General features: G+C 49.3%; 1 protein-coding gene across 1 annotated transcript in view; it reads right to left on the bottom strand.

The window, feature by feature from the left end:
* The window catches only part of LOC126426527 (odorant receptor 2a-like), a 105,842-nt gene extending 84,147 nt beyond the window's left edge, over positions 1-21,695 (bottom strand). The window contains exon 1 of the mRNA XM_050088431.1: positions 21,277-21,695. Within this exon, the coding sequence (XP_049944388.1) occupies positions 21,277-21,695 (419 nt within the window). The remainder of the gene's footprint in view (positions 1-21,276) is intronic.
* Positions 21,696-26,022: the final 4,327 nt, after the last annotated feature.

Here is a 26,022-nt window from a genome sequence, read left to right as displayed (position 1 = left end):
AATACAACAAGGGATAACGAGTGTGGTCTATGAATGCTGCACTATTGTTTTTTGGCGCTAATAATCGCCACAATGTTCGCTAGGAAATCGGTTGAGGTGGACCAGCACTTACTGACATCAGTAATTCCTGTTGGGTTTGAAACTGATCGCCATTGACAAAGCACGACACTTGTCTTTGTTGGCTAAGGTCTTTTTATGACCACTGTTCTTTCTTACGTAGTTTATTTATTTATTTATTTATTTATTTTTTGTCATGAGTATTCTGACTGGTTTTATGTGGGCCGCCACAAATTTCTCTCCTCTGTCAACATCTTCATCTTAGAGTAGCACTTGCAACGTACATCCTCAATTATTTACTGGATGTATTCCAGTTTATGCCTTCCTCTATAGTTGTTGCCCTCTACAGCTCTCTCTAATACCATGGAAGTAATTCCATGATGTCTTAACAGATTCCCTATCATCCTGTCACTTCTCCTTGTCTGTGTTTTCCACATATTCTTATCCTCTCTGACTTGACACAACCTCCTCATTCCTCAGCTTATCAGTCAATCTAATTTTCTTCATTGGTCTGTAGCACCACATCTCAAATGCTTCAATTCTTTACTACTCCGCTTTTCCCACAATCCACGTTTCACTGCCACACAAAGCTGTGCTCCAAACGTACATTCCCACAAATTTCTTCCTCAAATTTAGGCATATGTTTGATACAAATAGACTTCTCTTGGCCAGGAATGGCCTTCTTGCTCGTGTTAGTCTGCTTTTGATGTCCTCCTTGCTCCGTCCGTCATTGGTTATTTTACTGCCTAGGTAGCAGAATTCCTTAACTTCATCTACTTTGTGACCATCAATCCTGATGTTAAGTTTCCCGCCGTTCTCATTACTTTCGTCTTTCTTCGATTTTCCATCAATCCAAATTCTGTACTCATCAGACGGTTCATTCCATTCGGCAGGTAATGTAATTCTTCTTCACTTTCACTCAGGATAGCAGTGTCATCATCGAATCGTATCATTGATATCGTTTCACCCTGAATTTTGATTCCACTCCTGACCCTTTCTTTTATTTCCATCATTGTGGATGCACAGATTGAACAGTAGTGGCGAAGGACCGCATCCCTGTCTTACACCCTTTTTAATCCGAGCACATCGTTCTTGGTTGTCCACTCTTATTATTCTCTCTTGGCTCTTGCACATATTGTGTATTACCGGTCTCTCCCTATAGCTTACACCTATTTTTCTCAAAATTTCGAACATCTTGCACCATTTTACATTTACATTACATGTCGATAAATCCTACGAACGTGTTTTCGCTTTTCTTTAGTCCTGCGTCCACTAGCAACTGCAACTGAAAATTGCCTCTTTGGTGTCGTGTTACAGAGCAACAAACAGTACATAATTTCCTTTAGACCAGTTGGTCAGTCCGCGTTGATCAGGCAACAACGTCACGATGTAACACGCACGTCCTGACACAATAGCTCCTGAAACTTCCTGGCAGATTAAAACTGTGTGCCGGACCGAGACTCTAAATCGGGACCTTTGCCTTTCGCGGGCAAGTGCTCCACCAACTCAGCTACCCAAGCACGACTCACGCCCGGTACTCACAACTTTACTTCTGCCGGTACCTCGTCTCCTACCTCCCGAGTTCGAGTCTCGGTCGGGCACACAGTTTTAATCTGCCAGGAAGTTTCATATCAGCACACACTCCGCTGCAGAGTGAAAATCTCATTCTGGAAACATCCCCAGGCTGTGGCTACGCCATGTCTCCACAATATCCTTTCTTTCAGGAGTGGTAGTTCTGCAAGGTTCGCAGGAGAGCTTCTGTAAAGTTTGGTAGGAGACGAGGTACTGGCTGAAGTAAAGCTGTGAGGACGGGGAGTGAGTCGTGCTTGGGTAGCTTAGTTGGTAGAGCACTTGCCCACGAAAGGCAAAGGTCCCGATTTGGAGTCTCTGTCCGGCACACAGTTTTAATCTTCTAGGAAGTTTCGTGTCAGTGCACACTCCACTGCAGAGTGAAAATCTCATTCTGGAAACATCCGCCAGGCTGTGGCTAAACCATGTCTCCGCAATATCCTTTCTTTCAGGAGTGGTAGTTCTGCAGGGTTCGCAGGAGAGCTTCTGTAAAGTTTGGTAGGAGACGAGGTACTGGCAGAAGTAAAGCTGTGAGGACGGGGAGTGAGTCGTGCTTGGGTAGTTCAGTTGGTAGAGCACTTGCCCGCGAAAGGCAAAGGTCCCGAGTTGGAGTCTCTGTCCAGCACATAGTTTTAATCTGCTATGAAGTTTCATATCAGCGCACACTCCGCTGCAGAGTGAGAATCTCATTCTGGAAACATCCCCCAGGCTGTGGCGAAGCCATGTCTCCACAATATCCTTTCTTTCAGGAGTGGTAGTTCTCCAAGGTTCGCAGGAGAGCTTCTGTAAAGTTTGGAAGGTAGGAGACGAGGTACTGGCAGAAGTAAAGCTGTGAGGACGGGGAGTGAGTCGTGCTTGGGTAGTTCAGTTGGTAGAGCACGTGCCCGCGAAAGGCAAAGGTCCCGAGTTGGAGTCTCTGTCCAGCACATAGTTTTAATCTGCTATGAAGTTTCATATCAGCGCACACTCCGCTGCAGAGTGAGAATCTCATTCTGGAAACATCCCCCAGGCTGTGGCGAAGCCATGTCTCCACAATATCCTTTCTTTCAGGAGTGGTAGTTCTCCAAGGTTCGCAGGAGAGCTTCTGTAAAGTTTGGAAGGTAGGAGACGAGGTACTGGCAGAAGTAAAGCTGTGAGGACGGGGAGTGAGTCGTGCTTGGGTAGTTCAGTTGGTAGAGCACGTGCCCGCGAAAGGCAAAGGTCCCGAGTTGGAGTCTCTGTCCGGCACACAGTTTTAATCTGCTATGTAGTTTCATATCAGCGCACACTCCGCTGCAGAGTGAGAATCTCATTCTGGAAACATCCCACAGGCTGTGGCTAAGCCATGTCTCCGCAATATCCTTTCTTTCAGGAGTGGTAGTTCTCCAAGGTTCGCAGGAGAGCTTCTGTAAAGTTTGGAAGGTAGGAGACGTGGTACTGGCAGAAGTAAAGCTGTGAGTACTGGGCGTGAGTCGTGCTTCGGTAGCTCAGTTGGTAGAGCACTTGCCCGCGAAAGGCAAAAGGTCCCGAGTTCGAGTCTCGGTCGGGCACACAGTTTTAATCTGCCAGGAAGTTTCATATCAGCGCACACTCCGCTGCAGAGTGAAAATCTCATTCTGGAAACGTCCCCCAGGCTGTGGCTAAGCCATGTCTCCGCAATATCCTTTCTTTCAGGACTGCTAGCTCTGCAAGGTTCGCAGGAGAGCTTCTGTAAAGTTTGGTAGGAGACGAGGTACTGGCAGAAGTAAAGCTGTGAGGACGGGGAGTGAGTCGTGCTTGGGTAGTTCAGTTGGTAGAGCACGTGCCCGCGAAAGGCAAAGGTCCCGAGTTGGAGTCTCTGTCCAGCACATAGTTTTAATCTGCTATGAAGTTTCATATCAGCGCACACTCCGCTGCAGAGTGAGAATCTCATTCTGGAAACATCCCCCAGGCTGTGGCGAAGCCATGTCTCCACAATATCCTTTCTTTCAGGAGTGGTAGTTCTGCAAGGTTCGCAGGAGAGCTTCTGTAAAGTTTGGTAGGAGACGAGGTACTGGCAGAAGTAAAGCTGTGAGGTCGGGGAGTGAGTCGTGCTTGGGTAGTTCAGTTGGTAGAGCACTTGCCCGCGAAAGGCAAAGGTCCCGAGTTCGAGTCTCGGTCCGGCACACAGTTTTAATCTGCTATGAAGTTTCATATCAGCGCACACTCCGCTGCAGAGTGAAAATCTCATTCTGGAAACATCCCCCAGGCTGTGGCTAAGCCATGTCTCCGCAATATCCTTTCTTTCAGGAGTGGTAGTTCTCCAAGGTTCGCAGGAGAGCTTCTGTAAAGTTTGGTAGGACACGACGCAATGGCAGAAGTAGAGCTGTGAGGACGGGGAGTGAGTCCTGCTTGGGTAGCTCAGTTGGTAGAGCACTTGCCCACGAAAGGCAAAGGTCCCGATTTGGAGTCTCTGTCCGGCACACAGTTTTAATCTTCTAGGAAGTTTCATGTCAGTGCACACTCCGCTGCAGAGTGAAAATCTCATTCTGGAAACATCCCCCAGGCTGCGGCTAAGCCATGTCTCCGCAATATCCTTTCTTTCAGGAGTGGTAGTTCTCCAAGGTTCGCAGGAGAGCTTCTGTAAAGTTTGGTAGGACACGACGCAATGGCAGAAGTAGAGCTGTGAGGACGGGGAGTGAGTCCTGCTTGGGTAGCTCAGTTGGTAGAGCACTTGCCCACGAAAGGCAAAGGTCCCGATTTGGAGTCTCTGTCCGGCACACAGTTTTAATCTTCTAGGAAGTTTCATGTCAGTGCACACTCCGCTGCAGAATGAAAATCTCATTCTGGAAACATCCCCCAGGCTGCGGCTAAGCCATGTCTCCGCAATATCCTTTCTTTCCGGAGTGGTAGTTCTGCAAGGTTCGCAGGAGAGCTTCTGTAAAGTTTGGTAGGAGACGAGGTACTGGCAGAAGTAAAGCTGTGAGGACGGGGAGTGAGTCGTGCTTGGGTAGTTCAGTTGGTAGAGCACGTGCCCGCGAAAGGCAAAGGTCCCGAGTTGGAGTCTCTGTCCAGCACATAGTTTTAATCTGCTATGAAGTTTCATATCAGCGCACACTCCGCTGCAGAGTGAGAATCTCATTCTGGAAACGTCCCCCAGGCTGTGGCTAAGCCATGTCTCCGCAATATCCTTTCTTTCAGGAGTGGTAGTTCTGCAAGGTTCGCAGGAGAGCTTCTGTAAAGTTTGGTAGGAGACGAGGTACTGGCAGAAGTAAAGCTGTGAGGACGGGGAGTGAGTCGTGCTTGGGTAGTTCAGTTGGTAGAGCACTTGCCCGCGAAAGGCAAAGGTCCCGAGTTGGAGTCTCTGTCCAGCACATAGTTTTAATCTGCTATGAAGTTTCATATCAGCGCACACTCCGCTGCAGAGTGAGAATCTCATTCTGGAAACATCCCCCAGGCTGTGGCGAAGCCATGTCTCCACAATATCCTTTCTTTCAGGAGTGGTAGTTCTGCAAGGTTCGCAGGAGAGCTTCTGTAAAGTTTGGTAGGAGACGAGGTACTGGCAGAAGTAAAGCTGTGAGGTCGGGGAGTGAGTCGTGCTTGGGTAGTTCAGTTGGTAGAGCACGTGCCCGCGAAAGGCAAAGGTCCCGAGTTGGAGTCTCTGTCCGGCACACAGTTTTAATCTGCTATGTAGTTTCATATCAGCGCACACTCCGCTGCAGAGTGAGAATCTCATTCTGGAAACATCCCACAGGCTGTGGCTAAGCCATGTCTCCGCAATATCCTTTCTTTCAGGAGTGGTAGTTCTCCAAGGTTCGCAGGAGAGCTTCTGTAAAGTTTGGAAGGTAGGAGACGTGGTACTGGCAGAAGTAAAGCTGTGAGTACTGGGCGTGAGTCGTGCTTCGGTAGCTCAGTTGGTAGAGCACTTGCCCGCGAAAGGCAAAAGGTCCCGAGTTCGAGTCTCGGTCGGGCACACAGTTTTAATCTGCCAGGAAGTTTCATATCAGCGCACACTCCGCTGCAGAGTGAAAATCTCATTCTGGAAACGTCCCCCAGGCTGTGGCTAAGCCATGTCTCCGCAATATCCTTTCTTTCAGGACTGCTAGCTCTGCAAGGTTCGCAGGAGAGCTTCTGTAAAGTTTGGTAGGAGACGAGGTACTGGCAGAAGTAAAGCTGTGAGGACGGGGAGTGAGTCGTGCTTGGGTAGTTCAGTTGGTAGAGCACGTGCCCGCGAAAGGCAAAGGTCCCGAGTTGGAGTCTCTGTCCAGCACATAGTTTTAATCTGCTATGAAGTTTCATATCAGCGCACACTCCGCTGCAGAGTGAGAATCTCATTCTGGAAACATCCCCCAGGCTGTGGCGAAGCCATGTCTCCACAATATCCTTTCTTTCAGGAGTGGTAGTTCTGCAAGGTTCGCAGGAGAGCTTCTGTAAAGTTTGGTAGGAGACGAGGTACTGGCAGAAGTAAAGCTGTGAGGTCGGGGAGTGAGTCGTGCTTGGGTAGTTCAGTTGGTAGAGCACTTGCCCGCGAAAGGCAAAGGTCCCGAGTTCGAGTCTCGGTCCGGCACACAGTTTTAATCTGCTATGAAGTTTCATATCAGCGCACACTCCGCTGCAGAGTGAAAATCTCATTCTGGAAACATCCCCCAGGCTGTGGCTAAGCCATGTCTCCGCAATATCCTTTCTTTCAGGAGTGGTAGTTCTCCAAGGTTCGCAGGAGAGCTTCTGTAAAGTTTGGTAGGACACGACGCAATGGCAGAAGTAGAGCTGTGAGGACGGGGAGTGAGTCCTGCTTGGGTAGCTCAGTTGGTAGAGCACTTGCCCACGAAAGGCAAAGGTCCCGATTTGGAGTCTCTGTCCGGCACACAGTTTTAATCTTCTAGGAAGTTTCATGTCAGTGCACACTCCGCTGCAGAGTGAAAATCTCATTCTGGAAACATCCCCCAGGCTGCGGCTAAGCCATGTCTCCGCAATATCCTTTCTTTCAGGAGTGGTAGTTCTCCAAGGTTCGCAGGAGAGCTTCTGTAAAGTTTGGTAGGACACGACGCAATGGCAGAAGTAGAGCTGTGAGGACGGGGAGTGAGTCCTGCTTGGGTAGCTCAGTTGGTAGAGCACTTGCCCACGAAAGGCAAAGGTCCCGAGTTGGAGTCTCTGTCCGGCACACAGTTTTAATCTTCTAGGAAGTTTCATGTCAGTGCACACTCCGCTGCAGAGTGAAAATCTCATTCTGGAAACATCCCCCAGGCTGCGGCTAAGCCATGTCTCCGCAATATCCTTTCTTTCCGGAGTGGTAGTTCTGCAAGGTTCGCAGGAGAGCTTCTGTAAAGTTTGGTAGGAGACGAGGTACTGGCAGAAGTAAAGCTGTGAGGACGGGGAGTGAGTCGTGCTTGGGTAGTTCAGTTGGTAGAGCACGTGCCCGCGAAAGGCAAAGGTCCCGAGTTGGAGTCTCTGTCCAGCACATAGTTTTAATCTGCTATGAAGTTTCATATCAGCGCACACTCCGCTGCAGAGTGAAAATCTCATTCTGGAAACGTCCCCCAGGCTGTGGCTAAGCCATGTCTCCGCAATATCCTTTCTTTCAGGACTGCTAGTTCTGCAAGGTTCGCAGGAGAGCTTCTGTAAAGTTTGGTAGGACACGACGCAATGGCAGAAGTAGAGCTGTGAGGACGGGGAGTGAGTCGTGCTTGGGTAGCTGAGTTGGTGGAGCACTTGCCCGCGAAAGGCAAAGGTCCCGATTTGGAGTCTCTGTCCGGCACACAGTTTTAATCTTCTAGGAAGTTTCATGTCAGTGCACACTCCGCTGCAGAGTGAAAATCTCATTCTGGAAACATCCCCCAGGCTGCGGCTAAGCCATGTCTCCGCAATATCCTTTCTTTCCGGAGTGGTAGTTCTGCAAGGTTCGCAGGAGAGCTTCTGTAAAGTTTGGTAGGAGACGAGGTACTGGCAGAAGTAAAGCTGTGAGGACGGGGAGTGAGTCGTGCTTGGGTAGTTCAGTTGGTAGAGCACGTGCCCGCGAAAGGCAAAGGTCCCGAGTTGGAGTCTCTGTCCAGCACATAGTTTTAATCTGCTATGAAGTTTCATATCAGCGCACACTCCGCTGCAGAGTGAGAATCTCATTCTGGAAACGTCCCCCAGGCTGTGGCTAAGCCATGTCTCCGCAATATCCTTTCTTTCAGGACTGCTAGTTCTGCAAGGTTCACAGGAGAGCTTCTGTAAAGTTTGGTAGGACACGACGCAATGGCAGAAGTAGAGCTGTGAGGACGGGGAGTGAGTCCTGCTTGGGTAGCTCAGTTGGTAGAGCACGTGCCCGCGAAAGGCAAAGGTCCCGATTTGGAGTCTCTGTCCGGCACACAGTTTTAGTCTTCTAGGAAGTTTCATGTCAGTGCACACTCCGCTGCAGAGTGAAAATCTCATTCTGGAAACATCCCCCAGGCTGCGGCTAAGCCATGTCTCCGCAATATCCTTTCTTTCCGGAGTGGTAGTTCTGCAAGGTTCGCAGGAGAGCTTCTGTAAAGTTTGGTAGGAGACGAGGTACTGGCAGAAGTAAAGCTGTGAGGTCGGGGAGTGAGTCGTGCTTGGGTAGTTCAGTTGGTAGAGCACGTGCCCGCGAAAGGCAAAGGTCCCGAGTTGGAGTCTCTGTCCAGCACATAGTTTTAATCTGCTATGAAGTTTCATATCAGCGCACACTCCGCTGCAGAGTGAGAATCTCATTCTGGAAACGTCCCCCAGGCTGTGGCTAAGCCATGTCTCCGCAATATCCTTTCTTTCAGGACTGCTAGTTCTGCAAGGTTCACAGGAGAGCTTCTGTAAAGTTTGGTAGGACACGACGCAATGGCAGAAGTAGAGCTGTGAGGACGGGGAGTGAGTCCTGCTTGGGTAGCTCAGTTGGTAGAGCACTTGCCCACGAAAGGCAAAGGTCCCGATTTGGAGTCTCGGTCCGGCACACAGTTTTAATCTTCTAGGAAGTTTCATGTCAGTGCACACTCCGCTGCAGAGTGAAAATCTCATTCTGGAAACATCCCCCAGGCTGCGGCTAAGCCATGTCTCCGCAATATCCTTTCTTTCCGGAGTGGTAGTTCTGCAAGGTTCGCAGGAGAGCTTCTGTAAAGTTTGGTAGGAGACGAGGTACTGGCAGAAGTAAAGCTGTGAGGACGGGGAGTGAGTCGTGCTTGGGTAGTTCAGTTGGTAGAGCACGTGCCCGCGAAAGGCAAAGGTCCCGAGTTGGAGTCTCTGTCCAGCACATAGTTTTAATCTGCTATGAAGTTTCATATCAGCGCACACTCCGCTGCAGAGTGAAAATCTCATTCTGGAAACGTCCCCCAGGCTGTGGCTAAGCCATGTCTCCGCAATATCCTTTCTTTCAGGACTGCTAGTTCTGCAAGGTTCGCAGGAGAGCTTCTGTAAAGTTTGGTAGGACACGACGCAATGGCAGAAGTAGAGCTGTGAGGACGGGGAGTGAGTCGTGCTTGGGTAGCTGAGTTGGTGGAGCACTTGCCCGCGAAAGGCAAAGGTCCCGATTTGGAGTCTCTGTCCGGCACACAGTTTTAATCTTCTAGGAAGTTTCATGTCAGTGCACACTCCGCTGCAGAGTGAAAATCTCATTCTGGAAACATCCCCCAGGCTGCGGCTAAGCCATGTCTCCGCAATATCCTTTCTTTCCGGAGTGGTAGTTCTGCAAGGTTCGCAGGAGAGCTTCTGTAAAGTTTGGTAGGAGACGAGGTACTGGCAGAAGTAAAGCTGTGAGGACGGGGAGTGAGTCGTGCTTGGGTAGTTCAGTTGGTAGAGCACGTGCCCGCGAAAGGCAAAGGTCCCGAGTTGGAGTCTCTGTCCAGCACATAGTTTTAATCTGCTATGAAGTTTCATATCAGCGCACACTCCGCTGCAGAGTGAGAATCTCATTCTGGAAACATCCCCCAGGCTGTGGCGAAGCCATGTCTCCACAATATCCTTTCTTTCAGGAGTGGTAGTTCTGCAAGGTTCGCAGGAGAGCTTCTGTAAAGTTTGGTAGGAGACGAGGTACTGGCAGAAGTAAAGCTGTGAGGTCGGGGAGTGAGTCGTGCTTGGGTAGTTCAGTTGGTAGAGCACTTGCCCGCGAAAGGCAAAGGTCCCGAGTTCGAGTCTCGGTCCGGCACACAGTTTTAATCTGCTATGAAGTTTCATATCAGCGCACACTCCGCTGCAGAGTGAAAATCTCATTCTGGAAACGTCCCCCAGGCTGTGGCTAAGCCATGTCTCCGCAATATCCTTTCTTTCAGGACTGCTAGTTCTGCAAGGTTCGCAGGAGAGCTTCTGTAAAGTTTGGTAGGACACGACGCAATGGCAGAAGTAGAGCTGTGAGGACGGGGAGTGAGTCCTGCTTGGGTAGCTCAGTTGGTAGAGCACGTGCCCGCGAAAGGCAAAGGTCCCGATTTGGAGTCTCTGTCCGGCACACAGTTTTAATCTTCTAGGAAGTTTCATGTCAGTGCACACTCCGCTGCAGAGTGAAAATCTCATTCTGGAAACATCCCCCAGGCTGCGGCTAAGCCATGTCTCCGCAATATCCTTTCTTTCCGGAGTGGTAGTTCTGCAAGGTTCGCAGGAGAGCTTCTGTAAAGTTTGGTAGGAGACGAGGTACTGGCAGAAGTAAAGCTGTGAGGACGGGGAGTGAGTCGTGCTTGGGTAGTTCAGTTGGTAGAGCACGTGCCCGCGAAAGGCAAAGGTCCCGAGTTGGAGTCTCTGTCCAGCACATAGTTTTAATCTGCTATGAAGTTTCATATCAGCGCACACTCCGCTGCAGAGTGAGAATCTCATTCTGGAAACATCCCCCAGGCTGTGGCTAAGCCATGTCTCCGCAATATCCTTTCTTTCAGGACTGCTAGTTCTGCAAGGTTCGCAGGAGAGCTTCTGTAAAGTTTGGTAGGACACGACGCAATGGCAGAAGTAGAGCTGTGAGGACGGGGAGTGAGTCCTGCTTGGGTATCTCAGTTGGCAGAGCACGTGCCCGCGAAAGGCAAAGGTCCCGATTTGGAGTCTCTGTCCGGCACACAGTTTTAATCTTCTAGGAAGTTTCATGTCAGTGCACACTCCGCTGCAGAGTGAAAATCTCATTCTGGAAACATCCCCCAGGCTGCGGCTAAGCCATGTCTCCGCAATATCCTTTCTTTCCGGAGTGGTAGTTCTGCAAGGTTCGCAGGAGAGCTTCTGTAAAGTTTGGTAGGAGACGAGGTACTGGCAGAAGTAAAGCTGTGAGGACGGGGAGTGAGTCGTGCTTGGGTAGTTCAGTTGGTAGAGCACGTGCCCGCGAAAGGCAAAGGTCCCGAGTTGGAGTCTCTGTCCAGCACATAGTTTTAATCTGCTATGAAGTTTCATATCAGCGCACATTCCGCTGCAGAGTGAGAATCTCATTCTGGAAACGTCCCCCAGGCTGTGGCTAAGCCATGTCTCCGCAATATCCTTTCTTTCAGGACTGCTAGTTCTGCAAGGTTCACAGGAGAGCTTCTGTAAAGTTTGGTAGGACACGACGCAATGGCAGAAGTAGAGCTGTGAGGACGGGGAGTGAGTCCTGCTTGGGTAGCTCAGTTGGTAGAGCACGTGCCCGCGAAAGGCAAAGGTCCCGATTTGGAGTCTCTGTCCGGCACACAGTTTTAGTCTTCTAGGAAGTTTCATGTCAGTGCACACTCCGCTGCAGAGTGAAAATCTCATTCTGGAAACATCCCCCAGGCTGCGGCTAAGCCATGTCTCCGCAATATCCTTTCTTTCCGGAGTGGTAGTTCTGCAAGGTTCGCAGGAGAGCTTCTGTAAAGTTTGGTAGGAGACGAGGTACTGGCAGAAGTAAAGCTGTGAGGTCGGGGAGTGAGTCGTGCTTGGGTAGTTCAGTTGGTAGAGCACTTGCCCGCGAAAGGCAAAGGTCCCGAGTTCGAGTCTCGGTCCGGCACACAGTTTTAATCTGCTATGAAGTTTCATATCAGCGCACACTCCGCTGCAGAGTGAAAATCTCATTCTGGAAACGTCCCCCAGGCTGTGGCTAAGCCATGTCTCCGCAATATCCTTTCTTTCAGGACTGCTAGTTCTGCAAGGTTCGCAGGAGAGCTTCTGTAAAGTTTGGTAGGACACGACGCAATGGCAGAAGTAGAGCTGTGAGGACGGGGAGTGAGTCGTGCTTGGGTAGTTCAGTTGGTAGAGCACTTGCCCGCGAAAGGCAAAGGTCCCGATTTGGAGTCTCTGTCCGGCACACAGTTTTAATCTTCTAGGAAGTTTCATGTCAGTGCACACTCCGCTGCAGAGTGAAAATCTCATTCTGGAAACATCCCCCAGGCTGCGGCTAAGCCATGTCTCCGCAATATCCTTTCTTTCCGGAGTGGTAGTTCTGCAAGGTTCGCAGGAGAGCTTCTGTAAAGTTTGGTAGGAGACGAGGTACTGGCAGAAGTAAAGCTGTGAGGACAGGGAGTGAGTCGTGCTTGGGTAGTTCAGTTGGTAGAGCACGTGCCCGCGAAAGGCAAAGGTCCCGAGTTGGAGTCTCTGTCCAGCACATAGTTTTAATCTGCTATGAAGTTTCATATCAGCGCACACTCCGCTGCAGAGTGAGAATCTCATTCTGGAAACATCCCCCAGGCTGTGGCGAAGCCATGTCTCCACAATATCCTTTCTTTCAGGAGTGGTAGTTCTGCAAGGTTCGCAGGAGAGCTTCTGTAAAGTTTGGTAGGAGACGAGGTACTGGCAGAAGTAAAGCTGTGAGGTCGGGGAGTGAGTCGTGCTTCGGTAGCTCAGTTGGTAGAGCACGTGCCCGCGAAAGGCAAAGGTCCCGAGTTGGAGTCTCTGTCCGGCACACAGTTTTAATCTGCTATGAAGTTTCATATCAGCGCACACTCCGCTGCAGAGTGAAAATCTCATTCTGGAAACATCCCCCAGGCTGTGGCTAAGCCATGTCTCCGCAATATCCTTTCTTTCAGGAGTGGTAGTTCTCCAAGGTTCGCAGGAGAGCTTCTGTAAAGTTTGGAAGGTAGGAGACGAGGTACTGGCAGAAGTAAAGCTGTGAGTACTGGGCGTGAGTCGTGCTTCGGTAGCTCAGTTGGTAGAGCACTTGCCCGCGAAAGGCAAAAGGTCCCGAGTTCGAGTCTCAGTCGGGCACACAGTTTTAATCTGCCAGGAAGTTTCATATCAGCGCACACTCCGCTGCAGAGTGAAAATCTCATTCTGGAAACGTCCCCCAGGCTGTGGCTAAGCCATTTCTCCGCAATATCCTTTCTTTCAGGACTGCTAGTTCTGCAAGGTTCGCAGGAGAGCTTCTGTAAAGTTTGGTAGGACACGACGCAATGGCAGAAGTAGAGCTGTGAGGACGGGGAGTGAGTCGTGCTTGGGTAGTTCAGTTGGTTGAGCACTTGCCCGCGAAAGGCAAAGGTCCCGATTTGGAGTCTCTGTCCAGCACATAGTTTTAATCTTCTAGGAAGTTTCATGTCAGTGCACACTCCGCTGCAGAGTGAAAATCTCATTCTGGAAACATCCCCCAGGCTGCGGCTAAGCCATGTCTCCGCAATATCCTTTCTTTCCGGAGTGGTAGTTCTGCAAGGTTCGCAGGAGAGCTTCTGTAAAGTTTGGTAGGAGACGAGGTACTGCCAGAAGTAAAGCTGTGAGGACGGGGAGTGAGTCGTGCTTCGGTAGCTCAGTTGGTAGAGCACTTGCCCGCGAAAGGCAAAAGGTCCCGAGTTCGAGTCTCGGTCGGGCACACAGTTTTAATCTGCCAGGAAGTTTCATATCAGCGCACACTCCGCTGCAGAGTGAAAATCTCATTCTGGAAACGTCCCCCAGGCTGTGGCTAAGCCATGTCTCCGCAATATCCTTTCTTTCAGGACTGCTAGTTCTGCAAGGTTCGCAGGAGAGCTTCTGTAAAGTTTGGTAGGACACGACGCAATGGCAGAAGTAAAGCTGTGAGGACGGGGAGTGAGTCGTGCTTGGGTAGTTCAGTTGGTAGAGCACTTGCCCGCGAAAGGCAAAGGTCCCGATTTGGAGTCTCTGTCCGGCACACAGTTTTAATCTTCTAGGAAGTTTCATGTCAGTGCACACTCCGCTGCAGAGTGAAAATCTCATTCTGGAAACATCCCCCAGGCCGCGGCTAAGCCATGTCTCCGCAATATCCTTTCTTTCAGGAGTGGTAGTTCTGCAAGGTTCGCAGGAGAGCTTCTGTAAAGTTTGGTAGGAGACGAGGTACTGGCAGAAGTAAAGCTGTGAGGACGGGGAGTGAGTCGTGCTTGGGTAGTTCTGTTGGTAGAGCACTTGCCCGCGAAACGCAAAGGTCCCCAGCTGAAGTCTCTGTCCGGCACACAGTTTTAATGTGCTAGGAAGTTTCATATCAGCGCACACTCCGCTGCAGAGTGAAAATCTCATTCTGGAAACATCCCACAGGCTGTGGCTAAGCCATGTCTCCACAATATCCTTTCTTTCAGGAGTGCTAATTCTGCAAGGTTCGCAGGAGAGCTTCTGTAAAGTTTGGTAGGAGACGAGGTACTGGCAGAAGTAAAGCTGTGAGGACGGGGAGTGAGTCCTGCTTGGGTAGCTCAGTTGGTAGAGCACTTGCCCACGAAAGGCAAAGGTCCCGATTTGGAGTCTCTGTCCGGCACACAGTTTTAATCTTCTAGGAAGTTTCATGTCAGTGCACACTCCGCTGCAGAGTGAAAATCTCATTCTGGAAACATCCCCCAGGCTGTGGCTAAGCCATGTCTCCGCAATATCCTTTCTTTCCGGAGTGGTAGTTCTGCAAGGTTCGCAGGAGAGCTTCTGTAAAGTTTGGTAGGAGACGAGGTACTGGCAGAAGTAAAGCTGTGAGGACGGGGAGTGAGTCGTGCTTGGGTAGTTCAGTTGGTAGAGCACTTGCCCGCGAAAGGCAAAGGTCCCGAGTTGGAGTCTCTGTCCGGCACACAGTTTTCACGTGCTAGGAAATTTCATATCAGCGCACTCTCCGCTGCAGAGTGAAAATCTCATTCTGGAAACATCCCCAGGCTGTGGCTACGCCATGTCTCCACAATATCCTTTCTTTCCGGAGTGGTAGTTCTGCAAGGTTCGCAGGAGAGCTTCTGTAAAGTTTGGTAGGAGACGAGGTACTGGCAGAAGTAAAGCTGTGAGGACGGGGAGTGAGTCGTGCTTGGGTAGTTCAGTTGGTAGAGCACTTGCCCGCGAAAGGCAAAGGTCCCGAGTTCGAGTCTCTGTCCGGCACACAGTTTTCATGTGCTAGGAAGTTTCATATCAGCGCACTCTCCGCTGCAGAGTGAAAATCTCATTCTGGAAACATCCCCAGGCTGTGGCTACGCCATGTCTCCACAATATACTTTCTTTCAGGAGTGGTAGTTCTGCAAGGTTCGCAGGAGAGCTTCTGTAAAGTTTGGTAGGAGACGAGGTACTGCCAGAAGTAAAGCTGTGAGGACGGGGAGTGAGTCGTGCTTGGGTAGCTCAGTTGGTAGAGCACGTGCCCGCGAAAGGCAAAGGTCCCCAGCTGAAGTCTCTGTCCGGCACACAGTTTTAATGTGCTAGGAAGTTTCATATCAGCGCACACTCCGCTGCAGAGTGAAAATCTCATTCTGGAAACATCCCCCAGGCTGTGGTTAAGCCATGTCTCCGCAATATCCTTTCTTTCAGGAGTGGTAGTTCTGCAAGGTTCGGAGGAGAGCTTCTGTAAAGTTTGGTAGGAGACGAGGTACTGGCAGAAGTAAAGCTGTGAGGACGGGGAGTGAGTCGTGCTTGGGTAGTTCAGTTGGTAGAGCACTTGCCCGCGAAAGGCAAAGGTCCCGAGTTGGAGTCTCTGTCCGGCACACAGTTTTCACGTGCTAGGAAGTTTCATATCAGCGCACTCTCCGCTGCAGAGTGAAAATCTCATTCTGGAAACATCCCCAGGCTGTGGCTACGCCATGTCTCCACAATATCCTTTCTTTCCGGAGTGGTAGTTCTGCAAGGTTCGCAGGAGAGCTTCTGTAAAGTTTGGTAGGAGACGAGGTACTGGCAGAAGTAAAGCTGTGAGGACGGGGAGTGAGTCGTGCTTGGGTAGTTCAGTTGGTAGAGCACTTGCCCGCGAAAGGCAAAGGTCCCGAGTTGGAGTCTCTGTCCGGCACACAGTTTTCACGTGCTAGGAAGTTTCATATCAGCGCACTCTCCGCTGCAGAGTGAAAATCTCATTCTGGAAACATCCCCAGGCTGTGGCTACGCCATGTCTCCACAATATCCTTTCTTTCCGGAGTGGTAGTTCTGCAAGGTTCGCAGGAGAGCTTCTGTAAAGTTTGGTAGGAGACGAGGTACTGGCAGAAGTAAAGCTGTGAGGACGGGGAGTGAGTCGTGCTTGGGTAGTTCAGTTGGTAGAGCACTTGCCCGCGAAAGGCAAAGGTCCCGAGTTCGAGTCTCTGTCCGGCACACAGTTTTCATGTGCTAGGAAGTTTCATATCAGCGCACTCTCCGCTGCAGAGTGAAAATCTCATTCTGGAAACATCCCCAGGCTGTGGCTACGCCATGTCTCCACAATATACTTTCTTTCAGGAGTGGTAGTTCTGCAAGGTTCGCAGGAGAGCTTCTGTAAAGTTTGGTAGGAGACGAGGTACTGCCAGAAGTAAAGCTGTGAGGACGGGGAGTGAGTCGTGCTTGGGTAGCTCAGTTGGTAGAGCACGTGCCCGCGAAAGGCAAAGGTCCCCAGCTGAAGTCTCTGTCCGGCACACAGTTTTAATGTGCTAGGAAGTTTCATATCAGCGCACACTCCGCTGCAGAGTGAAAATCTCATTCTGGAAACATCCCCCAGGCTGTGGTTAAGCCATGTCTCCGCAATATCCTTTCTTTCAGGAGTGGTAGTTCTGCAAGGTTCGCAGGAGAGCTTCTGTAAAGTTTGGAAGGTAGGAGACGAGGTACTGGCAGAAGTAAGGCTGTGAGGACGGGGAGTGAGTCGTGCTTGGGTACCTCAGTTGGTAGAGCACTTGCTCGCGAAAGGCAAAGGTCCCCAGTTGGAGTCTCTGTCCGGCACACAGTTTTAATCTGCTAGGAAGTTTTATATCAGCGCACACTCCGCTGCAGAGTGAATATCTCATTCTGGACGATAGCTTCTTTGTACCACTGTGCGCATGTCCATGTCGATCCACCATATTGTAGTAATTCCACACAACTCAATGGTGCGTACCCGTCACTTGACTTCATTAACTGCACATCAGTGATGGAGTGTGATATGGCTTTCCGGTAGTGGTCCTAGACCATCTGCAGGGCCCCAAAACAACCAGTGTGCTCTGTTAAGGGCTTGGCTGATACAGTCAGATCCTGTTATACGCGGATTCGGTGCCCCCTTTTTCGCGTTTATGCGGTGGTGCCATCTGTTAACAGTACACGGGAGCAGTAATGCATCAGCGCATCTTAACGAGCATCTTCTTCGGTGTAATTTTTCAAGCTTTCGCGGCGAGGCGTTCTCATGTTGATTAATCGGGTTTCTGCCGGTAATTCGCGTCTTTCGAAATGGTTCAAATGTCTCTGAGCACTATGGGACTTAACATCTATGGTCATCAGTCCCCTAGAACTTAGAACTACTTAAATCTAACTAACCTATCACACAACACCCAGTCATCACGAGGCTATTCGCGTCATTCCTGTCCGCAGCTCGTGGTCGTGCGGTAGCGTTCTCGCTTCCCACGCCCGGGTTCCCGGGTTCGATTCCCGGCGGGGTCAGGGATTTTCTCTGCCTCGTGATGACTGGGTGTTGTATGATGTCCTTAGGTTAGTTAGGTTTAAGTAGTTCTAAGTTCTAGGGGACTGATGACCATAGATGTTAAGTCCCATAGTGCTCAGAGCCAGCCAGCGTCATTCCTGCACGATATTTCAACTGCGTGACTCGCAGCCTTCTTCAGGTGCTGTCTGATACTACAGGCAGCAGTGTGTACTACAGATACTGATACTACAGACGCACCTGAAGAAGACTGAGAGTCACTTTTGTGTCTGTCAAGACGAGAATCGTATGTTGAGGTCAGTACAGTTGTGAAGTTGCGCTTGACACGGTCAGCATTCTAAATACCTGGTAACAGGAAAGGGAGCATGGCTGTTGAGGGAAAGAAGTGTAGCCGGCCGCGGTGGCCGAGCGGTTCTAGGCGCTTCAGTCTGGAACCGCGCGACTGCTACAGTCGCAGATTCGAATCCTGCCTAGGGCATGGATGTGTGTTATATCCTTCCTTAGGTTAGGTAGGTTTAAGTAGTTCTAAGTTCTAGGGGTCTGATGACCTCAGATGTTGAGTCCCGTAGTGCTCCGAGCCGTTTGAAAGAAGTGTGTACGAAGGTCGTGTTCAATAGAAGCAAAATTAGAAGTTTTGGATCGTCATGAGAAGGGTGAGGGTATTGTTGACATCCAGTCTGGCTAGGGACTTTGTAAATCCACTGAGAAAACAGTTCGAAAAACTTCTCACAGTTCAACTGACTTAAGCGTGAGCAGAGTGACCAAATGTTGCCTGCGGGCGATAGAAAAAATGCTAAGCCACTGAATCCAGCACCGCAGCCAGCAGCATATATCGCTCTCTGGAGCTGCCATTCGAGCTCGCGTCAACGAGCTTGTATGCAGATTTGCCAAAAGAAGAGGAAAATCCAGCACCTTTCTAGCTCATCCTGGTATGGTCGCAGGCAGAGGTAGCTGGCACCGAGGACTGTAAATCAACGTTTAAAGGATTTATGACATAAAAAAGGCTCTAGTGCTAAACAAGTTTTCAGCCTTGATGAAACGAGCTTATTTTGGAAACGAAAGCCTAGCCACACGTTCATTTCTATTGAAGAAAAAACAGCACCTTAATTTACAGCTGCCAAGGACCGATTCACCCTTATTTTCCGAGGAAATGCTGCAAGGAATTGCAAAGAAAGCTCCCTCCTTTTCATCTACCACTCTTAAAATCATATTGCACTAACGGGTTGTGACAAGACCAGGCTGGACCTGTAACAATGATTTTAGAACATTATTCGTTTCAGTGTTAAATTGTGTAAAAATTTTGAATTAAAATTCGTTTCAGATACACAATAACGGTTATTAGTGGTAAAAATACTAAGAAACTCTGCTACTTTAAACTTAATATGTGGGCAAAGGTGAGCCGAACCCCATATTTTACATACAAAATGACTCTCGATTTATGGGAATCCAGCATGCGTGGTTATTTCGCGGAACATAACTATCGCATGAAACGAGATTTACCTGCACGAAATTGGGTGAGCTTATTCGTCCACGAAATACAGTCCGAAAATTAAATCAAAAATAGCTCTCGTCCCTGCTGGGCACGTTTCCCTTATTTGTAAGCGGAAACCGCTGCCAGATATTCGCAGTTTGGGTCTCCTCTGCGCCGTTGTCAGCTCACATGGTATTTGGCTGGAAAGTCCCTGACTGTACAGTGAGTCACAACCTGAACATTCCTCTCTGTCTTTAAGGGTTGAGGACGGAAAAAAATGCATATTCAATGTATTTTGCTGGCTACATCTTAATTTTGGTTCAGATAGGATAAATTAATGTATTTCCACTTAGTTATAATTTTGGTTGAGTTGGGACAATTTAATGTTTTTCCTTAATAGTTATAATTTTGATGCACATGCGATAAATTAATGTTTTTCCATGCTAGTTACAGAAGTGCCAGTTATTTCTGCTGATTTTTATTAACTGACAACCGCGTGTGTTGTAATAAGTTGATGGAGGACAGAGTCAACAGACGCTGAACCTAATTTCACCTCCCTAAAGGTAACGTACTGTGGTTGATTTTTTGTTAGAACTTGCATGCAACAAAAAGTTGTTGTTTATTGTGTCTGGTGCATTCAGTATCGATCACCATTCCCCCTTATCAAAGCTATAGGCAGTGTTGCAGAGTATTGGGTGATGTCACCTGGGGGTCACTAATTTTTTGTCTGGTGTGCTTAAGTGAATTAGGCACTATCATTGCAGCTCTCATAAGAAAACAATAACTCTAATAAAGAATTTAATACTCAAAAGAAAGGAATTAACTCGCAAATTGCTGTTTTGATTGCGCATCAACCTCTAGAGCGTTTCAGAAGAAATGAAAATTTGTGCCAGACCAGGACTCGCATCCAGATTTCCCACTTGCCCCGACCGCTCATCTTAACCACTTTGGCTATATGAGCACGTGTCCAGGAGCAGCTCTAGTCTCCAGTAGTCCTGGTGCCTGCTCTGCCCTGTGTTCTCACCCACGCAGGGCGACAAAACTTTTCTCCTGTCACCGCCTTGCTATGGGATGGAGAGTGTAATGGAGCATCTGAGACGAACGACAGCTGTATTGAGTCAAACAGAGCTTGGATGGCGTGTACAGGTACAGCAGCCCATGCAGCTTCAACACGATACCACAGTTCATCAAGAGTAGTGACTGGCGTATTCTGACGAGCCAGTTGCTCGGCCACCATTGACCAGACGTTTTCAATTGGTGAGAGATCTGGAGAATGTGCTGGCCAGGTCAGGAGTCGAACATTTTCTGTATCCAGAAAGGCCCGTACAGGACCTGCAGCATGCGGTCGTGCATTATCCTGCTGAAATGTAGGGTTTCACAGCAATCGAATGAAGGGTAGAGCCACGGGTCATAACACATCTGAAATGTAACGTCCACTGTTCAGAGTGCCATCAATCCGAACAAGAGGTGACCGAGACGTGTAACCAATGGCACCCCATACCGTCAAGCCGGGTGATACGGCAATATGGCGATGACGAATACACGCTTCCAATGTGCGTTCACCGCGATGTCGCCGAACACGGATGCGACCATCGTGATGCTGTAAACAGAACCTGGATTCATCCGAAAACATGACGTTTTGCCATTCGTGCACCGAGGTTCGTCGTCAAGTACACCACCACAGGCGCTCCTGTCTGCGATGCATCGTCAAGGGTAACCGCAGCCATGGTCTCCGAGGTGATAGACCGTGCTGCTGGAAACGTCGTCGAACTGTTCGTGTAAATGGTTGTTGTCTTGCAAACGTCCCCATCTGTTGCCTCAAGGATCGAGAGGTGGCTGCACGATCCGTTACAGTCATGCGGATAAGATGCCTGTCATCTCGACTGCTAGTGATACGAGGCCGTCGGGATCCAGCATGGCGCTCCGTATTACCCTCCTGAGCCCTCCGATTCCATATTCTGCTAACAGTCATTGGATCTCGACCAACGCGAGCAGCAATGTCGCGATACGGTAAACCGCAATCGCGATAGGCTACAATCCGACCTCTATCAAAGCGTGATGGTACGCATTTCTCCTCCTTACACGAGGCATTACAACACCGTTTCACCAGACAACGCCGGTCACCTGCTGTTTGTGTATGAGAAATCGGTTGGAAACTTTCCTCATGTCCTCACGTTGTAGGTGTCGCCACCAGCGCCAACCTTGTATGAATGCTCTGAAAAGCTTATCATTTGCATATCACAGCATCTTCTTCCTGTCGGTTAAATTTCGCGTCTGTAGCACGTCATCTTCGTGGTGTAGCAATTTTAATGGCCAGTAGTGTAGAGGCAAGGCCAAATGGAGATTTGAGCCCCTCTTGGAAGTATGCTCGGATTACCGAAATGGTTAGAGCGACTGCTCACGAGGAGCGCGACATTCGGGTTCGAGTCCTGGTCTGGCATTTGTTCTGAAATATCCAATAACTGACATGGAACCATAATTGCAGTTTGCGAGTTAATTTAATTGAATGTGGCTGTTGAAAGTCAACACAATGTTTGAGATATTCCATTACAGTACAATGTTAAAGGAAAGGGTTTAGTGAGCTTACATGATTATCATCTGATGATGCTGGATATTCTTCACGAGGAGTCGGTACATGTGAGATCTGGACGTGCTTGTGCGGACATGGAATGAGTCTCCCCGTGCAGTGTAGACGGCGTCTGTGGAGGTCTGTTCGGTGAGAGAGTCACCGTCCCGGCTTTCTAGACTGTCGGCAGGAGCTACGGGAGACGGGCACAGGGAGGCCACGTTGAGGTTGAGGACGTCGAGTTCGGCAGTGAGGTGCAGCATGAGCGTGACGAAGAAGATGTCGAGGAAGAGGCCCGTCAGGTTTATGACCACGTTGGTGACGGCCTGCACCGCGTAGACCAGCTCGTAGTTGGGGGAGCGCTGCAGGTCGAAGGGTGCCCACACGGGTAGGGGGGTTCCCCTGGTCACTGCCGTGCCATTGGCTGCCGGGGCAGACATGGCGTCCACGAGTGCCGGCGTCAGCACCCACAGCAGCGCCGGCACCATCACCGACACCTGGACAGCACAGGCAGCGCTCTGTGGGAACCAGCTACCACCAAACCTAGGCAAGTAGCACGTTATATACAGGGTGTCCACAATGAGACTCCAACATTTGAACTCATAAAATCTGACAGGAAACACAATTTATTGACGAACAAATACAGGGAAATCACACAGCAGCTCATCAAGTTTTCATACACAGGTGGACGGTTCAGTACACTTGAACATGGGCGCCACGGGTAGCGTGAAGAATATCAAGTCTATAATCGATTTCGTGCCATGTGTTGCGGAGCATCTGTTGTGTGACAGAGTTGATGACCATTCTTATGCGCTGTTTCAAGTCTTGCAGGTCCTTTGCTGGTGTAGCGTGTACCTGATCTTTCACATAACCCCACAAGAAAAAATTGAGGGGGGTTATGTCGGGCGAACGTGGCGGCCAAGGAATTGGCCTCCACGCCCAATCCATTGTTGTGGGAATGTGTCATTTAAAAATTTTCGGACATGAAGGGCCCAATGGGGTGGTGCACCGTCCTGTTGAAACATCACATTTGGCTGCCGATCTTGCACATAAGCCCACAAGAAAAAATTGAGGGGGGTTATGTCGGGCGAACGTGGCGGCCAAGGAATTGGACCTCCACGCCCAATCCATTGTTGCGGGAATGTGTCATTTAAAAATTTTCGGACATGAAGGCCACAATGGGGTGGTGCAGCGTCCTGTTGAAACATCACATTTGACTGCAGGTCTGTTATCTGTGGGACGGCAAATTGTTCCAACATGTCCAGGTAGATAGCTCCATCCACAGTCGGCTCCTGAAAGAAAGACGGCCCAACAATGCGATTTATCATTAAACCACACCACACATTAACTTTCTGACTGTCGCACATGTGTTCCCTAGGTGCATGTGGATTTTCGGACCTACAGATGCGCACATTGTGACGATCGACAGCCCCTGACGAGTGAAAGGTTGCCTCGTCAGCAAGCATCACGCGTGATAAAAATGTCTCGTCCGCGGCAATGCGATCTAACATGACACGTGCAAATTCTTCTCGCTATGGTCGATCATCAGACTTGATTTCTTGCACAACCTGCACTTTATGTGCGTACAAACGTAATCGCTGATGCAGCACTTTGTGCACTGTTGAACGTCTCATACGAAGTTCTCGTGCTGCCTGTCGCACTGACTTCTGTGGACTTTGTTCGAATGACTGCCACACTTGTTCCACACGACGTTCGCTGATCCCAGGCTTACCACCACCGTGCCCTTTCGCAACACTCCCAGTAGCCAAAAACTGATCACACCACTTCTTTATAGTCTTGAACGACAGAGGCGCTTTGTTGTAAACTCGAAGAAAGTTTCTTTGCACTGGGGGGTCGCCGATTTTGTCTCTGCATACCAACAGACCACTTGTGCACGCTCCTTCATATCCTCCATTTTGCTAAAACAATTGATTGCAGCTCCACTACCGCCACTTGGAGTATCAAACTTGCACACCACAAACTTGTTGAGTTGGTCTGTCTGCCCCCTCAGGATTCACAGGTCCACCATCTCAAATGAGAAAGATATAGCATATTAAAATGTTGGAGTCTCATTGTGGACACCCTGTATTTAAACTGACAGACTCTGGGAGGTTCTAGGGGACATCAAAAAAAATATTTTTCCCTAATGTCATTTTTTCCTATGACTAGTATTTAAACCAGTAGAGGAAGATTTCTCTGGCGGCAAATTGATTAAACCTACAAACACTTTTCCATTTTTTATGACCAAGAGACAACACATTGACACAACCCAATTTCAATTACAGTAGATTTTCAAAAATGCCTCCATTGACACTTAAACAAAGGTTACACCGTTGGATCATATTCTGTCTGACACGGGCAGAAACCTCAGGAGTATCCTGAATTGGTCCTGCTGCTGCTACTATCCGGGCAACCAGATCCTCTTCTGATGCAACAGAAGTTGCGTAAACAAGGTTCCGCATCTCTCCCCACACAAAAAAGTCCAGAGGGGACATATCTGGGGATCGAGCAGGCCATGGTACAGGATACTAAAATGTAGACTTTCACGGCCGGAAATGTCATGTCCATTATGATTATCCGGGCTGTTATGCCGTGGTAGGTTGATAAATTTTGTCTCAATTCCCAACGTTTCGTTCCCGTCTTCGGGAGATATCTTCAAGGGGGTCTGTAGCTCGATGGAAGGTCCAACACAGCCACTGGCTCGCTACGTTTGGAAGAGCACAAGGGCAATTGTAGAAGAGGAGAAACGGAACGATCAGCTGTTGCAGAGCATGCTTTCCAACCAAGGAACCACCATATTCGTTTCGAGGAGACGCAGGTACTAGCGGCCACAAGCGGATATTACGAAAGGCTCTACAGGGAGGCAATCGAAATCGCTAAACACTCTAATAATTTCAGTCGAAAGAGGAGGCCGTGTAATTTGACGGTATATGGATGTCGGTGTTGAAGAAGGTGTGTACCACCCGTCCACTACTGGGTGATGGCAGCGGACAGCGGCCAATTGCACTGACGTTTTCAAAACACGTGACGTCACGCCGCGGCGCGGGAGCGCGCTGACACGGAATTTGGCGGCAGTCAGTAGCGAGTCAGCGGGGGTGTTGGACTTCCATCGAGCTACAGACGCCCTTGAAGATGTCTCCCGCAGACGGGGACGAAACGTTGGGAATTGAGACAAAATGCATCAACCGACCACGGCATAACAGCCCGGATAATCATAATGGACAGGACCAACTCTGCCAATCCACGTTTCTGGGAACCGTCGGTCCAGGAATCGACGCACACGACGACTGAAACGTGCCGGCGTCCCGTCATGTTGGAACCACATGCGTTGTCTTGTAGGAAGCGGGACGTCTTCCAGCAATTCCGTCAATGCTGTGGCTAGAAAATTGCAATATTGCCTGCCATTTGATGGCCTAGGTAGCAGATACGGCCCAATTAAACAGTCCCCAACAACACCGACCCACACATTAACGAAGAACCTCACTTGATGAGCGCTAGTAACTGTGCAATTTGGGTTATCCTCACTCCAAACATGCGAATTGTGCATGTTGAAGACTCCATCACGCCTGAACGTTGCCTCATCGGTAAACAACACAGATGACGGAAATGTAGGATGCATTTCACACTGTTCCAGGTGCTACTGCGAAAACTGTGCTCTGGGTGAATAATCAACTGGTGCCAGTTTGTGGACACGCTGTAAGTGAAATGGACGTACCAACTGCTCTCGAAGGACTGATTCGTCCCCATGTTACGTACAATCGCACAAGTGCAGATTGCAGGATCCCGTTCCACATGCTGCAAGACAGCTTCCTCAAATTGCAGCGTTCTTACCGTGCGACGGCGTCCCTGTCCAGGTACCCTGCTAAATGACCCGGTCTCACGCAGAGGTTGCTACACAGCAGCAATGGTCGCATGATGCGGGATACGGCAATTAGGATATTGTTGTTGACAAACTCACTGTGCAGCTCGTCATTGTGGTGCTCTACATAGTACGCACCAACCAAATCACTATACTCACTCTGGGTCTATCGATCCATTACTAAACAGAGACAATGCACTACTACACTCGGGGACAGCAATTGCCTACAACTGAAGACCGTAATACGGCCTTTAACAACTGAAGAGCGTAATCCGGCCTCCACCGGTTTAAATAGTCCTCATTGCAAAAAATGACATTAGGGAAAAATGTTTGTTTTGATGTCCCTTACAACCCCCCAGAGTTTGTCGATTTAAGTACTTTTCACCCTGCATATACAGGGTGTTTCAAAAATGACCGGTATATTTGAAACGGCAATAAAAACTAAACGAGCAGCGATAGAAATACACCGTTTGTTGCAATATGCTTGGGACAACAGTACATTTTCAGGCGGACAAACTTTCGAAATTACAGTAGTTACAATTTTCAACAACAGATGGCGCTGCAAGTGATGTGAAAGATATAGAAGACAATGCAGTCTGTGGGTGCGCCATTCTGTACGTCGTCTTTCTGCTGTAAGCGTGTGCTGTTCACAACGTGCAAGTGTGCTGTAGACAACATGGTTTATTCCTTAGAGCAGAGGATTTTTCTGGTGTTGGAATTCCACCGCCTAGAACACAGTGTTGTTGCAACAAGACGAAGTTTTCAACGGAGGTTTAATGTAACAAAAGGACCGAAAAGCGATACAATAAAGGATCTGTTTGAAAAATTTCAACGGACTGGGAACGTGACGTGTGAACGTGTTAGAAAGGTAGGGCGACCGCGTGCGGCAACCACAGAGGGCAACGCGC

The sequence above is a fragment of the Schistocerca serialis genome, chromosome 11 (assembly GCF_023864345.2).
Source record: "Schistocerca serialis cubense isolate TAMUIC-IGC-003099 chromosome 11, iqSchSeri2.2, whole genome shotgun sequence".
NCBI lineage: Eukaryota > Metazoa > Arthropoda > Insecta > Orthoptera > Acrididae > Schistocerca > Schistocerca serialis.
This window is presented reverse-complemented; position numbering and strand designations above follow the sequence as displayed.